Source organism: Glycine max, chromosome 8 (genome assembly GCF_000004515.6).
Source record: "Glycine max cultivar Williams 82 chromosome 8, Glycine_max_v4.0, whole genome shotgun sequence".
In the NCBI taxonomy this organism is placed as follows: domain Eukaryota; kingdom Viridiplantae; phylum Streptophyta; class Magnoliopsida; order Fabales; family Fabaceae; genus Glycine; species Glycine max.
The window spans coordinates 15,263,473-15,283,532 of NC_038244.2; the positions used below are offsets into that span (position 1 = coordinate 15,263,473).

Sequence of the window (20,060 nt, forward strand, 5' to 3'; positions counted from 1 at the left end):
CGTCCAATGGAAGAAACGAAAGGAAGAAGATGGAGTAAGGGTAAATTTGCAAAAAGGGGTAAAGGATAAAAAAAAGAAAAATCGATTAATTTAAAACATTCATTATCAATGTTCCATGCCACATTTTTTTTTAAGGAAAAAAGATAGCAAGAACTAAAAATATAACAACTAACTTGCAGATTCAAGTTACACATCAAGGCATTAATTGATAATTAGATTTGGCTACTATATATATCTAACCGCTCGGTTGCTTGAAAATGCAGGGATTTTTTTTATTTTTATTTTGTTGGAGTTACATAAATTAAATGCATGGATTAATGAATAAGAAGTTTGTTGTGAGCTGATACATGTGCACGTGATCATAAGAAATTAAGCACATTTTTTATTCAAGTTGATATAGTATCAAATCAAATCAATGCAACATTTTAAACAATTTGATGTTAATTACTGCTTCATTGTATAATTTCATTTTATTAATAACAGTTTCTGAAAAATAAATAAATACTTAATTAATTATACGAATTGCAAATTTTTATATGCTTAAATTATTTTAAATTCTCTTTTAATTAATAATTGCTTAAGTAATATTACATATATCCCTGCTTACATTCATTGTTTTTTTATTATTTGAAAAAAAATACTGAATAATATAAATATCTAAATGTACAATAATTAAAATAAGTAAAATATCTCATGTATGTACGTATTTAGGTTATGTATGGCCATACCTTTTTTAGTTTAAAAGCTACCTTTAAAGTTAAAGCTCAAAATAAAGAGCTTTAAAAATAAACTGTTTGATAATTTTATTTTTATTACTTTTTAGTTTTAAAGTCCCTTTAGGTTAAAAGCTGGTTGGTAATTTTTATTTATTTTTAAAATAAATTAAGAGTTTACAATAAATAAATAAAATTAAAATAAACTAATATATGCGAGCATTATTTAATGGGAAAGTTTGTGAAGACACTCAAATTGGGAAATCAATGGAAAATTCAGAAAATGTATTTTTTGTTGCATTGGAATTCGAATAAAGAATTGCTTGAATAAACTTCTTCACTTAAGCTATAAAAAAGCCCCCCTACCAACTTAATTTTGAGCTATTTGTTTTCAAATTTTGTTCTATAAAAATTAGTAACTTTATTTTTTTTCTAATTATTCAATGACCAAAATTAAATGAGGTCTTTCAAGTGGCAAGTTGTTTTTTTATCACTTCGTTCCAAACTAAATTTTACAATAACATTCCTTTAACTTGGATCCAGAAAAGTTTTTCATGAAAAGTGTTTGACATAAATGACTTAAACACTTTTGGCTGCTACTGGTATATTAGACATAAAATTAATTTAGTTAGTTACTAAAAGTTATTTGAGTAAGTTAATTGGTTACTTAAGTTATAGTTACTAGAAGTTATTTGAGTAAGTTAGTTATTTTCTATCTTTGTATAAATACATCAACTTTGTAATACTTTGATCAATGAATGAATTCGAAAATTATCGTTCATTTCTTTCATTCCTAATATGGTATAAGAAGTTTTTGCTTCCGAGTCTCTTGCTTCCTATTGAAGCTATTTATGGTTCTACCCGGTGGTGTAGATAGTGCTGTTAGCCCTTGCTTTGTGGCGTCGAGCCCTGACTCGATGGGGCGTGTTGCGAGTCCCACATCGGGTGATTCACATTGATGATTAAGTTCTTATATGTCTGGGTAGGCCACCCCCTTATGAATTGTTTTTTAAGGGGACCTTTCGGATGGCTAGTTGGTTCTTTTTTTTCTCTCATGGCCATGGATGTCATTGATGATTAAGTTCTTATATAACTGGGTAGGCCACCCCCTTATGAATCATTTTTTTTAAGGGGACCTTTCGGATGCCTAATTGGTGATTAAGTTCTTATATAGCTGGGTATGTCACCCCCTTATGAATTATTTTTTAAGGGGACCTTTCGGATGCCTAGTTGGTTCTTTTTTTTCTCTCATGGCCATGGATGCCATTGATGATTAAGTTCTTATATAACTGGGTAGGTCACCCCTTTATGAATCATTTTTTTAAGGGGACCTTTCGGATGCCTGATTGGTTCTTTTTTTTTTCTCTCATGGTCATGGATGCCATTGATGATTAAGTTCTTATATAACTGGTTTCTCATCCTTTCATCGTGTTTTCGACAAAGGCTTAGTTGCTGATGTGGTATTGTGGATGAATTGGCGTGGAGCGGTTGCGGTGCTCATTTATGCTACCGCATTGTGATACCTCTTCGAGCGTGTTGGTTACAATTTCTTGTCATTCGTCATCCAAGTTTTTTGCCAACAAACTTTGATGCTTGCTTTGGACTCTTGGAAGCCGTCGAAGTTGATCGAAGATTTCTCGAAGTTTTTATTTTGATCAATGTATTTCCGACATGTTTCGCTTTATTTCCTGTTTTCAATTTTTTTTCTTTTTTCTTTTATCTTTCTTCTTTAATGTTGATGTATTGTATTCTTCAAGCTACAAGTGTTTTCAACATATTCCAGCTTGTGGGGGGTATTAGACATAAAATTAATTTAGTTAGTTACTAAAAGTTATTTGAGTAAGTTAGTTGGTTACTCAAGTTATAGTTACTAGAAGTTATTTGAGTAAGTTAGTGTTAGTTACTATCTTTATATAGATACATCAACTTTGTAATACTTTGATCAATGAATGAATTGAATGAATTCGAAAATTATCGTTCATTTCTTTCATTCCTAATATGGTACTCTGGTAGTCGCTTTACTAGTTTTCTTGTTCCATATGCAAGCAACTCCTCTCCATTTTAAAAATAAAAAAAATAAAAATAAAATAGCATTCTCTGAATTCATCTTAAAATATTTTTTAAATAAATTTCAAACAGAAAATTGATTTTAATTATAATGTTAATAAAACATTCAATTTTTAAGGAAATAACCTAATTATTTATGTTCAAGCTTCAATAGTTCAACTTGATCGGGTGACTTTAAATATTTTTTTAATAATTCTCTTGATTGAATTTCACGTTCCCTTTTTTCTATTTTAATTTAAATATTTCTTTAAAATTCTCTTAATTTTTTTTCTCTTCTACAAACCAAACATACACCAGGGGTGGTCTGGATCGGGTGATTTTAAAGCTGAACTGCTAAAAGTGCTAATAGGAGGTGGATATTAACGTTTGACATTGTATCTGTTATGGACAAAGAGACATATATTTAAGAGCAGGGCAAAGTAGTTTATTGCATGAGTGGGGAAGTAGTTAGCTGCATGTAATACTTCCTCAGTACGTAATTGGAAGCTTTTTCTTTTTAGAAATTGATTTATTTTTATAAGATATTTTTAAATTTTTAGATGTATTAATTATTTTTTTATATTCTTATTTAATTTAATTATTTTTTCTCTAAACTCTAATAAAAACGATTAAGTGAATAAAAACATAAAAAAATGATAATTTTAGAATGATAATATAAATAATTAACAAATTTAATATAATTAACTAAATTAATCATTTTTTAGGAGATATAAATTAATTGAAATAGTCTTCTAATTAAAAACAAACGAAGTATAATGTTATGAGAAACTTAAAACTTGGTGGTTGTCGCTTCCTGTGACAAACGAAGTATAATGTTATTGCATTTAATTGATTTTAAGTGTTAGTCATATTCTACTTCCTACATCGTTTATAAAAAAAATTAATATAAAAATTGAATATGATTAACACTTGGAGGCGTCCATTAGAATGACGTGTTCCGTTACAAGACAAATTTGTATTTGAAATCACTTTTAACATGTAAATATTTTTTTCAAATCACCTATTTTGATATTTGCTCTTACCAAATTATTATATTCGTACAAGAGTCTATTTAATTAGACACTCTAACAAGTAAATAAATAAATAAATGAATAGACGCTCAAACAGCACTTCTGGATCTTAACATCTTAATCTCATGATTTATCATATTTATGACAGATGTATTCTTTAGAGTGGTATGTACTAAGACATGCATCATTTTGGTATCTATAAATATTACCTTAGATTGTATTATTGCTCACAACTCACTAGTCATATTCCGATCCGTAAGAAAAGATCGTTGCAATGTCTTCAATGATGGTGAAGGGGAAGGTGGTGTTGATTCGGAAGTATGTGCTTCAAACCATATCCAATGCCAAGGAGCTTGTTGGCAATGGCTTCAACCTAATTGGCTCATCAGTCGAATATGATATTACTAAATCTGTGTTTTTCAACTTGATTAGCCGCACCAAGTCATCCAAGGATAATTATTGTTAGTCCTCTCTCTCTCACTTCAAATCTTCAAAACAAATTACCAAATATATAAAAAAACATTTTTTCTTAATCTTAAATATAAGAAAATTGTTTTTCCACGTGAATTACATGCATCTACAGTCATTCCCACGCGAGAACTGTATTTTTTATATATGTGATATTTTTCAAAACTTTTTCTTTCTTTAGTTTTCTTTTTAAATTTTTTTCTTATGTTTCAAAAGTTATCCTATATATCATTATTTATAAATTTTTATATAATTAAAAACATTTTTTGAATAATTATTTTGAAAATCATATTTTAAAAAAATTCAACCAGTTGATACTTTAAAAAGTTTTTTTTACAAACAATAGGCTAAAATTCATTAATTAAATCATATCAAAGTAATGGATAATATTCTCATTGAAGTGATAGAATATGTAATTGAATATCACATGGTTAACATAGATTGCTACTAGCTTAATCGAAGAGATAAAATAAGTTGGAGTGTCAATGACTTTTTATATTAGTATTTTAATTTGTAGACAAATAGGAAAGTAATTTATGTTGATAATGATTTTTTTATTTTTGTTTTAGAAATGTTAAATAAGCATTTTTTATATATTTTGTATTGTAGATTACAATTATATATTTATTATGTTTTATAGATTTGTACATGCATATCATCTTAAACATATTGTATCTAATATAAATTTTAAAGATCGGATATGTATTATATTGTATCATAGCTTTATTTTTTTTGGAATTTTAATTATTTCATTTATTTGTATGGTTTTTGTAGCAAAAGATGGAAAGGAGGCCTGTTTAGAGAATAATGCTTCGGTGTTACGAAGCTTGGGAGGGAAAGAGGAGGAATTCGACATTTATTTTGAATGGGATGCTACTGAGATGGGAATTCCAGGAGCATTTTACGTAAAAAACCATATGAAAGATGAGTTCTTCCTTGTGAGTATGACTCTTGAATATCCACTTCCAACATGTGACCGCCACAAGGACAAAAACAGTATCATTCACTTTCTTTGTAACTCATGGGTTCACAATCATGGATGCTACAAAACGCATCATCGCATTTTCTTTGACAATAATGTAAGTCAAACGATTAATTATAGTCATGATGTACAATTAATAATTAATTAGATTCATGAAATTTATATGAACATATATTGCAGCCATATCTCCCTGGTAATCAAACACCAGAGGCATTACGAAAGTATAGAGAAGAAGAGTTGGATAATTTAAGAGGAGATGGAACAGGAGAACGCAAGGAATGGGATAGGATCTATGATTATGATGTCTATAATGATTTGGGCTATCTAGATAGTGATGAAAAGGATGATCACCCAATCCTTGGAGGCACCCTCTATCCCTACCCTCGTAGGGTTAGAACTGGCAGAAAACTCCTCAATGACAAAAATATTAATGGTACATTTAGACTCTTTTTTCCCCTTTTGTTTATCATGTTTTAATTAGTGAGGCTTAAATATTTTCGGGTCCTTCAATTCTGTTTTTGGTTTTTTAAATCTAAAAGTAATTATTTTTGTCTTATAATTAAATGATAGTCCATTGTTCATCTTTAAAGTTTTTTTTTTCTTAAAAAAAAATCATCTTACCATTTTAATTAGTCTTCTAATAAGACAAAAAGTTGGTTTTCTTCGAATTGGGAAGACAAAAATAATCAAATTTAAATTTAAAGAACCAAATATGAAAATTAGATTAATTAAAATGAGGTGAAAAAAGATAAATTTATGCATTACTTTAACAAAGAAATCGATTTTTTGCAGTGCTTCAAGAAATTTTGCTTTCTTGGCCACGCAATCTATGTTCTGAATGTTAATATTATTGATTTGAAATTCTTGAAAGGTGGTAAATACGAGAAACCTGCAGACAATGTTATTTATGTGCCAAGGGATGAAAATTTCAGTCTGGAGAAGACAACAGATTTCCTTGAATTTGGAAAGAAATCTTTATCTGGAAAAGTGGAACCCTTGCTCCTATCTTTATATTTAAAGCTCACACCGAACGAGTTTAATGGCTTTGAAGAAGTGCAGAGACTGTATGATCAAGAAGGTGGCATAAAGCTGCCTATATCGACCACTATGGGTACTGAAAATGTCCTTAAGTTTCCAACACCTCATGTAATCCAAGGTACCTTAATTATACATCTTAATTATAATTTGGCGGGCACTCCAACGTAACTATTTCCAAATGATCCAATTTACAAATTATCGTTTTCTTTTTGTATATATAGCTAGCACATTTGCATGGATGACTGACGAAGAATTTGCAAGAGAGATGATTGCCGGTGTAAACCCAAATGTAATTCGCCTTCTAAAAGTAAGTCCAAATTTTAATTTTATTGTTAATCTTTTTTTTATTATTATTTGAAAGGAAAAAGATTAAAAATTTCCTTAATAAAACGTTTCAGCACAAGGTGTACTCAACTAATCCTAAAAAATACATCAGTCCACTGAATGTAAAAATGGCGTAAAAATAACATCTAGCTAATGATATAAAAATTCATGCTAGACATCTACCCATAATTTTATTGTTAATGCATCATCTATTGAATTGTTTTTATTGTTATTGTCTCTTTATCTGATTATTGGACATGTTTAATTTCAAGAAAGATACACGTATAACGATTTGTATAATAATTTATACAATATTATATTTTTTTTTATTTATCTTTCTCTTTCATTCTATTATTTATTACATTTTAAATTTAAATTTATTTTTTTATCTTTTTTTTCTCTTAATTATATATTTTATTGTATAATTTATTTTACAAGTATAATTTCTCTTTAATTTCCTCATCTTTATCAATGGCAGAGGGAGGATCTCGCACCGCGAAGGAGGCTAGATTGCAAATGTAATCATAGTACAATAACAAAAGAAAAATTGGAGATTAACATGGGTGGGGTCACAGTAGATGAGGTAATGATTGATCATATACATGCATGTGCTTCACGTAAGATAATTGAAATGCATATTGAATGAGTTTTGCATTAATAATTACATAGATTTGGAATGATTCGATCTTTGTAAATTTGTGGAATAATTAACAGGCATTTTGTAATAAGAGATTATTCATATTGGATTACTATGATGCATTCATGCCATATTTGAGGAAGATAAACGAGCTAGATTCTGCAAAGGCTTATGCCACGAGGACATTCTTGTTCTTGAAAGATGATGGAACTTTGAAGCCACTTGCTATTGAATTAAGCAAGCCGCATCAATGTGTATATGTCCTGCCACATCCACCACATATGCGTCCATCTCCATTTCTACATTATTATTTTCCGAGCCAAGTGGTGTTGCCTGCAGACAAAGGTGATGATGGTACAATTTGGCTATTGGCCAAGGCTTATGTTGTTGTAAATGACACCAACTATCATCAGCTCATAAGCCACTGGTATATATGTATATGAACTCCGCTCCTATTTAGAGTTTCTTTCGATAAACTTTTTCATAAAAGACAACATGAAATAAGTATTTATGCATAATTTATATTTTTTTAGAAATTTATTTGTTTTTTTATAAGATCATTTTTTTAATTTTCAATATTTCTGGGGTCGGTGTTCACAGGTTGCATACTCATGCAGTGATGGAGCCATTTTCCATAGCAACACACAGACAACTCAGTGTGCTTCACCCTATTTATAAACTTCTTCATCCTCACTTTCGTGACACCATCAATATCAATGCACTTGCTAGGCAATCGCTGATTAATGCAGGCAGCATTATAGAGCAAACATTTTTGCCCGGGAAGTACTCTATGGAGATGTCTTCAGCTGTATACAAGAATTGGGTTTTCACTGACCAAGCATTACCAACTGATCTCATCAAGAGGTAACCAATCTTATTAAATTAGAAATATGAACTTGTTCAATTATGGGAATATATATAAGAAAACAAAATTATTCCATGCCCTTTTAATGATGACACAATTAAAATGTTAACATTTTGTTTATTTTTTCCTTTGCTTGATTTAGAGGATTGGCAGTTAAGGATCACACTTCCCCACATGGCCTTCGCCTTATGATAAAGGACTATCCTTATGCTGTTGATGGATTAGAAATATGGGATGCTATTAAGACATGGGTCCAAGAGTATGTCAACTTGTATTACTCTAATGATAAGGCAGTTGAAGAAGATACTGAACTGCAAGCATGGTGGAAGGAAGTTGTGGAGAAGGGTCACGGTGACTTAAAAGATAACGAATGGCCTAAAATGAAGACATGTCAAGAGCTTATAGACTCTTGCACTATAATTATATGGATTGGTTCAGCTCTACATGCAGCTGTTAATTTTGGACAGTACCCTTATGGAGGCTATATCCTAAACCGTCCAACTCAAAGCAGAAGATTGCTCCCAGAACCAAAAACCAAAGAGTATGATGAGATGGTCAAGAATCCTCAAGAGGCTTTTTTGAGAACAATTACACCAAAGTTCCAGACAGTTATTGATCTTACAGTGATGGAGATATTGTCAAGCCATTCCTCTGATGAGATCTACCTTGGACAGAGGGACACTCCAAATTGGACCTCTGATCAGAATGCAAAAGATGTATTTGAAACATTTACAAAAACACTTGCAGAGATTGAGAAAAAAATCTCAGAAAGGAACAACAACCAAGAGCTTAAAAACCGAACTGGGCCAGCCAAATTTCCCTACACTGTGCTTCTTCCTACCAGTGAACCAGGGTTGACTTTTAGGGGAATCCCTAATAGTGTCTCTATCTAAAGGAGTGTGTGTGGCGGCTTCCTTTAGTATTGTACTTGCATCTTCCAATAAAATATGCATGCTTATGAGCATGCATCGTTGTGTCTGTGTTTGTTTTAAGTTATGTTATATGTATTGCTTCAGCTTTCCATTCCACTGTACGTTAAGCCGGAATAAATAAGCTCAGTGGCAGATTTCCTGTTATGACCGGGAATTCTTTTTATTTGAGCTTTGAGTTTTCTTTTGTTCAAAACTTATTATTATTATTATTATTATTTACTTTTTCTTCTATTTTATTTTTATTACTTTTTTTTAAGGCAAACATATTTTATTAAGGAAATGAAAAAGACTTAAAATAGACTTGTACAGTCCTGCACAACTATACCAAAAAATCTTCCCAAATAGAAAGCCTTTCAATGTTGAGGGATTTGAAACAAAAAATATCATATTCCCTCAAAAGATATACCCCCAAAAACTACACTATCTTTTAGAATTGTTATAAGCATCCTAATGGATTAGTGCATCAAATGAAATCAAATGAAATTGTTCAATAACTTAAAAGAAAAATTGTTCAATAAAATATGTACATCAAATGAAATCATTCTTATTATTAATAATTATAGATAATTTTTTTACTTGCTCTTTTTACTCTTTCTTTTTTTTTTCTTTTTTTTTTTATTGTGCTATGCACGCTAGTTGCACTAAAGTCTCTTAAGTTCGATCATCATGGCTTTCCAAAATTTTGTAGCGGTTTACAGCATAACCTCAAAAGTTCAATTTTGAAACAAAGGTTTATCTTTGCTAGAAAATAGTGATTGGCTTCTGATGATGTTTTCCCTTGTTGCATTTAAACTCCTTTTTCGTACGTATGCATGGTGTGACGTTAAGGGTGTGACGTGTGCGGGTAAGTTGCAAAGTGGTGAATTATTCTTTAGCTTGTCTGAGAGAAAGCGGATACATTTTATTCTTTTTTATTTGGTTTATTTGTAACTTTAAAGTTTAAACTACAAGTATAATTCAATTCTTTGCTGAAAGTGATGACTTGTTCTTTCGCTTGTATGAGAGAAGGGGATACATTTTATTCCTTTTATTTATTTATTTGGTTTAATTGTAACTTAGCCTACACGTACAATTCTATTCTTTTCTCCCATTTACAAGTACTTTCATCCTTACAATATTTATATTTAATGAAATTTACTAATGCAAAAAATTAGGTATAACATCATATAGGAATTAGTGAAGGAAGAAAAGAAAAAAGAGAGATAGCAAATTTAAAACCTCCAACTGATATTTCAAGAAAACTATATAATAAATTAATATTTGTTCATAAAAAATATAACATGAAATTAAATAAATAATTAAATTTAGGGTATCAACTAAAAGTAATAATACTCTTTGAATTACAATGACCTAAAAAGATATTACATATATCAACCTAATTATTGTATTGAATTATTTGTGAGTAAGTAGTAATAATAATAGTAGTAAAAAAATAGATGAAATTAGAACAGAGACACTTTATTATAACAATAGATTCACTTTCAAACAAAAATAATAAATATAATGTACCAATTAAAAACATATAATATTTGAACTAAATGTCCTAAAAATGTACCCTTACTCTCTATTGACTTAATTGTGGTGTTGACGTTTTTATTTGCTGATAAATAGAGTATTATTTTTACAATAACAATGGAAAAATAAAAAATATCTTTCATTTTGTGTAAATTAATGACTTAAATATTACTGGATGAATTCAAAATGAAAAGCCTAATAGGAAATGAGAAGAAACTTTAAAAACTCAATTAAGGTAATTAGAACATAAAATACAAAAATCAACTATATATCTTATGTGTGTTATCAAGAATCAAGAATGTGAACCTTCCATTTCCCACGGAACATCTGATTCATTAATACTTTATCCTGACTGTTGTAAAATACTTGAACATTTCTCTCACGGAACATTTCTTCCGTACATATTTGTGGTCCATAAATAGGTTACATTTCTTTCTTGTGTTATCCTCACAACTCTCAAGAAAATATCCTTCCTACACAGCTTGAATTGAAGTAACTAATTAAAAATGTTTCCAGAGTGCTTGAAAAGGTTGTTCAGCAGAAGCCAGAAGGTGAAGGGGAGGGTGGTGTTGATGCGTAAGAATGTGCTTGACTTCAACAACTTAACGAGTGTGGTAGGGATTGTTGGCACTAGCAAAAGCCTAATTGGCTCAGCAGTTGATGGTGTTACTTCCTTAATGGGCAAATCTGTGTGTATCCAGTTGATTAGTGCTACCAAGGCTGATGGTTAGCTATCTCTCTCTCATGCATTAATTGTTCACTACTCTAATGGTTACTATATATATAGTCAAGGAAAACTTTTCACTCAAGTGATATTATTTTTTTTTTAATCTCTGTATACATTCTTTTAGCAAAGTACTATTACACATACACGTTAATGCATCAACATGTGATTGATTTTTGTGTTGTTTTTTTCCAACTATTCACTTAGATAAGGTTATCAAATTCAAAAATTTATGTAAATTAATGAGAGTTTCATAAACTTGACTTATAAACTCGTAAAAGTCTACTTGATATAAAAATAATAATAAAATATATATAAATAACATACTAATTAAACATTTCAACAATATAATAAAATAAATCAATAAATCATAAAATTGAGAATATTTAAATAATCAAGTCTAGTAATAATAAATCACTATTAGACAATAATTTACAGATGTTATAGTAGTAGTAGATCATTCTCATCGAGGGTTGATGTTATCATAGAAGAAAAATTTGATATTTTAAAAGTGAGAATTTTATATTTGAGAATAGCACGCTAAATGAAGGTATGTTGAATGTTAAACAAACAAAAAATAATAAAAAATAACTTACATTTTGACCTAATTTTTTTAACTTGTTAATTGGTTGACTTGATAATAAATTCGAGAGTTTATCGAATTTACTTAGAATTTATAAAATTTATCTAGAGTTTACTATAAAAAGAATTTACTCAAGAGTAAACTCGTCGATGAAAAATGGACTCATAAACTACTAAGAGTTAATTCTAGAGTCGAGTTTATTTTAAAACAAAGTTATATGTATAGAGTTATTGAATGAGTCTCATTAAAGGATGGATCGAAGACTACTATCTATTATATATGGAACACGCACACATAGAGCATTACATTCAACAGATCAATAATAATAACAGCTAAGAAACTTACCACCAATATTGTGACAAAACTGCCAAGAAAACAGATAATAATAACAAACTAGTGTTGTGACAAAACCACCAGAAAACGAACTTTTTTTGAAGTTTTAAAATTGTCAAAAAAAGACCACCATATTGAAAACAAAGCCATTTTGGTAATTAGTTGCGAAAAAAATACCACAATATTCATCAATCATCTCTCCTCCAAACTTTAAGTAAACTATGCACTTGAGCTCGTGTCTTGTGTTATATTGACCAATTTGATGTTTTTCTTACTAACTACTATTAACTAAAATTATTTGGTTTTAAAACAATCTACAAGGCACAAGGGACTTTTTGCAAAGATAGTATAGTTATATGTTAAAGTTACGAAACTACTATACTTACAAAATAAATTATTCAAGGATGTAAACTGACTTCTCACTTCTTGAGAGTTGATTTTGCTTTGGTAAAGCCAATTTCTGTAGTTTTTTATTGCCAAAAAAATTGTGGAATTTTAGCATCCTCAAAAAATTGTAAATATCACTAAAAACTGATTTCACAAAAACAAAATCATCTTATGAAAGTCAATTTACATCCTGCATGTATTTCAAGAAGTGAAGTTTGATAATTTCAAAACCAAACTACACTATTTTTTACAGAAGTTGTCATGGAGAAATTTTGACCCACTGGTCATCCTCTGACAGTTTTAAAATTACCAGAAATTATGAATTTTTTGGCGGTTTTTTATCACAGTATTGTATACTATTATCTGTTATTTTCTCATATAGTACCACTGGTTCATTTTCTATAAAAACTGCCACAAATTCACAATAGTTAAAAACAGCTCCATGTTAATAGTTTGTTTCAAAACAAACTAATTTCAGCAAATAGTTGGTAAGAAAAACTAGATTGATCAATATTGTGTCTAATTAACTGTTTTTAACCTAAAATAGAATCGATCACGGCGTTTAAAAAAATGTGTTCACGTTTAAAGAATTATTTCTTAAAAACTACTAAATACCTTTAAATTATTAAAAATTTCACACATAGATGAAAAACAAATGTCAAACATATTTTTTATTAGAATGAATTTTATCCAAGGAAAATATACTAATATAGATATTATAGGTAAACTCTAAGACGTGACCTTATGTATTTGATGAGAAACTGAAATCCTTTAATTTCTGGTTTTTTTCTTGAATAAGATATTGCGGGTATTTTGAGACTAATTAGATCAAAGATCAATGTGCGTGATTATCACTGATTTAAGAAGATCTTAAATATGATGAAAATTAAATATAATTTTTTTAATAAATAGATTGTTCTCTATGAATATAAAATATCTTATACCATTATACTAACTTTTTTGGATTTTTTTTCTAGCCTATTTATTAAAAAAAATTATTCTATGACACACATGTACACATTCAAGCATAAAATCAATTAAATCATACATCTTAATATACTAAAGTTCATACTATTTTAATAATCGTTACAATTTTACATGTCATGCATCATCGATAAATTTAAAAATTTTACATTAATATGATATGTTTTATTACACTGTTACCATTAAACAAATATTGCTAAATCACAGAACAATGTTAAATAATTTTGAATTTTTTGTAGCAAATGGAAATGGGATAGTCGGAAAGAAGGCCTATTTGGAAGGTATTATTGCCTCGATACCAACTTTGGGAGCTGGCCAATCTGCATTTAATATTAATTTTAAATGGGACAGTGACATGGGAATTCCTGGAGCATTTATAATAACAAATCATATGAATGTTGAGTTCTTCCTAGTGAGTTTGACTCTTGAAGACATTCCTAATCAAGGAACCATGCACTTTGTTTGCAACTCATGGGTTTACAACTATGAAGATTACAAACAGAATCGAATTTTCTTTGTCAACGAGGTAAAACTATTTACACCTAGCTAGCAAGTATCCACACACACACATATCATAAAATGAAAACATTACTGTTTTTGAATGTTTGTTTGAAAGCATTTCAAGGTTTTCAATCGTCATATGCACCACTTCAAAGAAATTTGTTTGTCTGTTTTGATACGTCTTGCTAATTTGTTTCTTGCATTAATTGTTATTTTATCTCAAATTATTTAATTAAATTACAATTTTTGCAGTCAATAAACAACAAATGCTATAACTTGGTATGAAAAACTGATTCTCTTTCTTGTGTGAATAGGAGAAAATGACTAACACAATTAACTAATTGGGTAAAATATTCAAATTAAAAGAGTGAAACGAGTTCGAATAACTTTAAGGATAATTTTGAAAATAATATAAATTATATATTAATAAATATAAAGTTATAACCTATATCTACCAACTTTTTAAATTCTTGTAAAATAATTAAAAATGTCTTATAGAGAGACAAAAGTAGTAAATAGTACTCCATTCATTTCAAATATTGATACTTTAGCATTAAAAAAAATTCCATATTAATTATTTTTTTAAAAAGTATTAAAACATCTATTTCTATTTTTCCTTCTAATAAATATTATTTTCTTAAAATACTTAATTATATATTTATTTAAATTAAGAAAGATAATAAGAATATTTTAATAAAAATGGTTCTAAATAAATATTATTGTCTTGAAAAGCTTTTTTTTAATTCGTGTGCAAAAATCATAAATATCAATGAAAATGGAATACAGGAAATAGTGTTGTTGGATTTGCTAGATCTTTTATTTAATAATGAACATTAAATAAATATATTGCAGACATATGTTCCAAGTGAAACACCTGGTCCATTAGTGACATATAGAGAAGCAGAATTGCAGGCTCTAAGAGGAAATGGAACAGGGAAGCGCAAGGAATGGGACAGAGTTTATGATTATGATGTTTACAATGATTTGGGCAATCCTGACAGTGGTGAAAACTTTGCTCGTCCAGTTCTTGGAGGATCTCTCACTCATCCCTACCCTCGTAGGGGAAGAACCGGTAGAAAACCAACAAAGAAAGGTTACACAACCTCTATTTCTTATATATAATCCTAATTTGCTTCAGATTCTTTTATTAACAATATCTAAATAAAAGACTCCAAATTTGATAGGATTAATCAGTGTAATAATGATTTTTAAATTATTAACTAATAAGAAATTGTAAACAGTAAAGATTAAAATTTAATTACAAAATCATGAGTTTTTTTATAAAAAAAAGTCATATATATTACAGTTTTTTTAATAAAGGGAGTGCATTAAATTAAAATTTTAAAAGATTATTTTGATATTAAAAAATTATGAATTTTAAAATATTTTGTAAGGATATAATGATTTTAAGATTTTTTTAAAAGACTTTTATGATTAAATTTTTTTTTGTTTAGATTTTAATCAATTTAAAAAATATAAATTCATAAGATTTGAAAAATCATTATAGATTTTTAATATTTGAAAGTATTTCGTATATTTAAAAAAAATATTTAAAACTATTGTTAAAAATTAATAAATTTTTCTTACCTAACAATTTAAATAATAGTAATCTATTGTTAAAAATATTTCGTATACTTGAATTTATACAAGTAATTTTAAACTTATAACAAATTAATTTTTTTGACATATTTACAAATACAATAGATTACTTTCTCTTCAATTATTAATCATATTAATTATATAAAAAATATATATTACAATATCTATCAATAACATAAATATTTATAATTATCTCTATAATAACGATTTCATCAAATAAAAAATATACTCAACAATTATTTCAAACCTTATTTATATATTTATTTTTTTATACATAAGTTAATTTCTCACGTTTATTAAAATTAGATATTTTTTATATTATATATATATATATATATATATATATATATATATATATATATTTATGTGTGTATAAATACTTAATTTACAATGTTTTAAATTTAAAAAATTGAAAAGATCTCTCATATTATTAAATGATGACACTTCTAATTTGCATGAATATGAGAACATAATCGCTTTATATATTGAGAATTTGTATATCCACATAGGTCAATGTTTTCATCGATGCTTAAGAAATTTTGCCATTTGTAGTTGTTGTTGATATTATTTATAGTATTATTTGATTTTTTTGACAGATTCCAAAAGCGAGAAACCGGGACATGTTTATGTTCCAAGAGATGAAATTTTTGGTCACTTGAAGTCATCTGACTTCCTTAGTTATGGGATAAAATCTTTATCTCGAAGTTTCTTACCTGCAATCAAATCAATATTTGATTTAAAATTCACACCGAATGAGTTTGGTAGCTTTGAAGAAGTACGTGAACTCTGTGAAGGTGGAATTAAGCTGCCTACAGATATACTTAGCAAAATTAGCCCCTTACCAGTGCTCAAGGAAATCTTCCGCACTGATGGTGAAGATAATCTCCTCAAGTTTTCAATACCTCATTTAATTCAAGGTATATTATATATAAAGATTTATATATGGTTTTGAAAGTTTTGCGTACGATATTAATTAATCTAATCGTATATCTAGGGAGAGGATTTTTTTTATGTAAAGATGATAGAACATTAAATTTTAACTATAAATGTATAATCCAAATCTATTGCGTATCATTCTCGGATAAAAATAACCTTCTCATGCATGCGGCGGTGCCAAAAATTTGATGCATTTGTTGAATTATGTTATCCAATCTGACAATTATTGTCTTTATTACTTGGAGCAGTTAATAAATCTGCATGGATGACTGACGATGAATTTGCAAGAGAGATGATTGCTGGTGTAAACCCTTGCGTGATTCGCCTTCTACAAGTAGGTTCCATTGTTATAATCTTAAGTTTCCATGTTAATAACTTTGTATTTGTATCACATTGTTAAGGAAAAATCATTGTCTGACATCTTTGCTCATGATATTCATATTCTTTAATGAATGATAGGAGTTTCCACCACAGAGCAAGCTAGATCCGTCAGTCTACGGTGATCAAACGAGTAAACTGACTGAAGAACACTTGAAGATTAACCTTGAAGGACTAACAGTAGATAAGGCAATGATGAATATATATGTTTCATTCCAATAAAACACTGAGAATTTATGCACATTTCCAAATATATACTCTTTCTATAATACACATTTAATTTATTAAGACTTATAAAATAATGTGAGGCTGTCAACGGGAATTAGATCTACGAGTTAGTCTCACGTAACGTGACGAACTAATGTTCGAATTCCCGTTTAAGAGAGATATCTACATATCTAATGCTTGAAAGTTCTCCAACCAGGATTTGCCTGTGGAGGAAAAACATACATGATTTTGTTAGTCCTGACATAGTTGAGTCCCAGCAAAGAGTGTTTACGGAACATGTTGTTAGCATTTTTCCATTTGCTAAACTATTTTATTAAGCCATATTAATTATCTATTATTTGAATCCATTAATTAAACTTGATATGGTAACATTGAATTTGTGGAACAGGCAATTGAAGGTCAGAGACTATTCATATTAGATCACCATGACGTATTTATGCCATTTTTGACGAGGCTAAACGAATCAAAATCAACAAAGGTTTATGCTACCAGGACAATCCTTTTCTTGAAAGATGATGGAACCTTAAAGCCATTGGCCATTGAATTAAGTTTGCCACATTCAGGTGGACAACACCTTGGTGCCGATAGTAAAGTCATCTTGCCTGCAAACCAAGGCGTTGAAAGTACAATTTGGCTATTGGCTAAGGCTTATGTTGTTGTTAATGATTCCTGCTATCATCAGCTCATAAGCCATTGGTTTGAACTCTTTCACTAAGATCATCACAAACCATATTTTAATAGCTGTATATGAAGTGATCTTAAATTCCTTTTTTTTTTTTTTTTTTATATGCGGTCACAGGCTGAATACTCATGCTGTGATTGAGCCATTTGTCATAGCAACAAACAGGAATCTCAGTGTTCTTCACCCTGTTTATAAGCTTCTATTTCCTCACTATCGTGACACAATGAATATCAATGCACTTGCTCGACAATCACTAATTAATGCTGATGGCATTATAGAGCAATCCTTTTTGGGTGGCAAGTATTCTATGGAGATTTCTTCAGAAGCTTACAAAGCTTGGGTGTTCCCTGACCAAGCATTACCAGCTGATCTTATCAAGAGGTAATCTATGTGAACATGAATTGCGTAAATGGTTTTGTATCTGACAGCTTTTAAATTACAGTTGCAGTCGCAATTTTCTTGCAATCCTTGCTATTATAGACAAATTGGTTTTGTTGCATTTCAGTTGTAGAGATTCCAATTACTTTATGGTTGAAATCGTGGTCACGGGCCCTTTTTTAAAACCTTGTATCTGACGCATTCCTAGTTCATGCAGGAGTTTTATGAACTTGAAGCATGGAAAGTCACAGGCTTTGTTATCTTGTTTTAAAAAATTCAAATTTTTATTTTGTTAAAATGAGAGCCATGAGTATTGATAGTAAGGCATGTCAAAAACTAACTTTCTTAAAAATTAAAAACATAAAAGTAACATTTCTTAACTGTAAAAACACAATTTCTCTTTGATGACAACCAAGCTATATAAGATAGTTTTGTTATTAATATATATATTTTTTTTTTGTATCGATTAAGGGGAATGGCTACTGAGGATTCATCTTGTCCCAACGGCCTTCGTCTTGTGATAGAAGACTACCCTTATGCTGTTGATGGACTGGAAATATGGGATGCTATTAAGACATGGGTACAAGAGTATGTTTCCTTGTACTATGCCACAGATGATGCAGTTAAGAAAGACTCTGAACTCCAAGCTTGGTGGAAGGAAGTTGTTGAGAAGGGTCATGGTGACCTGAAAGACAAGCCTTGGTGGCCTAAAATGCAGACTCTTCAAGAGCTTATTCAATCATGTTCTACTATCATATGGATTGCTTCAGCTCTCCATGCAGCTGTTAATTTTGGGCAATACCCTTATGGTGGTTTTATCCTAAACCGTCCAACTCTTAGCAGAAGATTGATCCCGGAAAAAGGAACTCCAGAATATGATGAGATGGTGAAAAGTCATCAAAAGGCTTATTAGAAAACAATTACGCCAAAGTTTCAGACTCTTGTTAACCTTTCAGTGATAGAGATATTGTCAAGGCATGCTTCTGATGAGATCTACCTTGGACAGAGGGACAACAGTCCTAATTGGACCTCTAATTCAAGGGCAATAGAAGCCTTTAAAAAGTTTGGAAAAAAGCTAGCAGAGATTGAGACAAAAATCTCAGAAAGGAACAATGATCCAAATCTTAGAAATCGAACTGGACCAGCCAAATTGCCCTACACTGTGCTTCTTCCTACCAGTAAACCGGGGTTGACTTTTAGAGGAATTCCTAACAGTATCTCTATCTAAAGGAGTGTTTCAATAACTGATGCATACTTATGTGTGTATCATTGTATGAGCTTCATTAAGTAATGTTATTTATTTGTTGGGATAAGTGTGTGCGCAAAACTGAATGTATCTAATTAAGTCATTTATAATTTTAATTTTAATTTTTATTTGTTATAAGATTATTATAAATAAAACATCAATAAATATATGTGATGGTTTTTATTAATTTCTCTTTTTTATTTCTTTTTCTTTTCATTATATACACCCCAAAAAGGAGTGTAATTTACTTTAATTTTTCCATTGTTCTATATATTGCTCATTGTAATCTTTGCGCTGCCATGTTGTCTTTAATTAGCAAATTCGGCAAAGGGATACGTACCCAAAGGTCAATGACAGGGATGCCTCCTCGAGCGTTTGAACACATTTGTCTTTAGTTAATAATATAAATTTTTATATTCAAATTAATATAAAAAATTAAACTCTTTTGAAATGCTAATAACTAAATAAAAATATACTATTAAAAAATTATGAAATACCTTAAAAGAATTGGTAGATGTCTAGTGGTCACTGATCAGCATCTAGATTGAAA

At 29.3% G+C, this 20,060-nt stretch overlaps 1 protein-coding gene and 1 pseudogene across 1 annotated transcript; both read left to right on the forward strand.

The window, feature by feature from the left end:
* The first annotated feature begins 1,739 nt into the window (after window positions 1–1,739).
* On the forward strand, window positions 1,740–19,492 carry LOC100816356 (seed linoleate 9S-lipoxygenase-2-like; annotated as a pseudogene).
* LOC100802685 (seed linoleate 9S-lipoxygenase) lies at window positions 4,034–9,272 on the forward strand. The gene is made up of 9 exons (XM_006585437.3): window positions 4,034–4,251; window positions 5,033–5,337; window positions 5,421–5,673; window positions 6,112–6,396; window positions 6,500–6,585; window positions 7,081–7,185; window positions 7,317–7,666; window positions 7,840–8,103; window positions 8,247–9,272. Exons 1-9 carry the CDS (start codon window positions 4,065–4,067, stop codon window positions 8,995–8,997), a joined length of 2,586 nt encoding a protein of 861 aa, XP_006585500.1. The 5' UTR covers window positions 4,034–4,064; the 3' UTR covers window positions 8,998–9,272.
* Window positions 19,493–20,060: the final 568 nt, after the last annotated feature.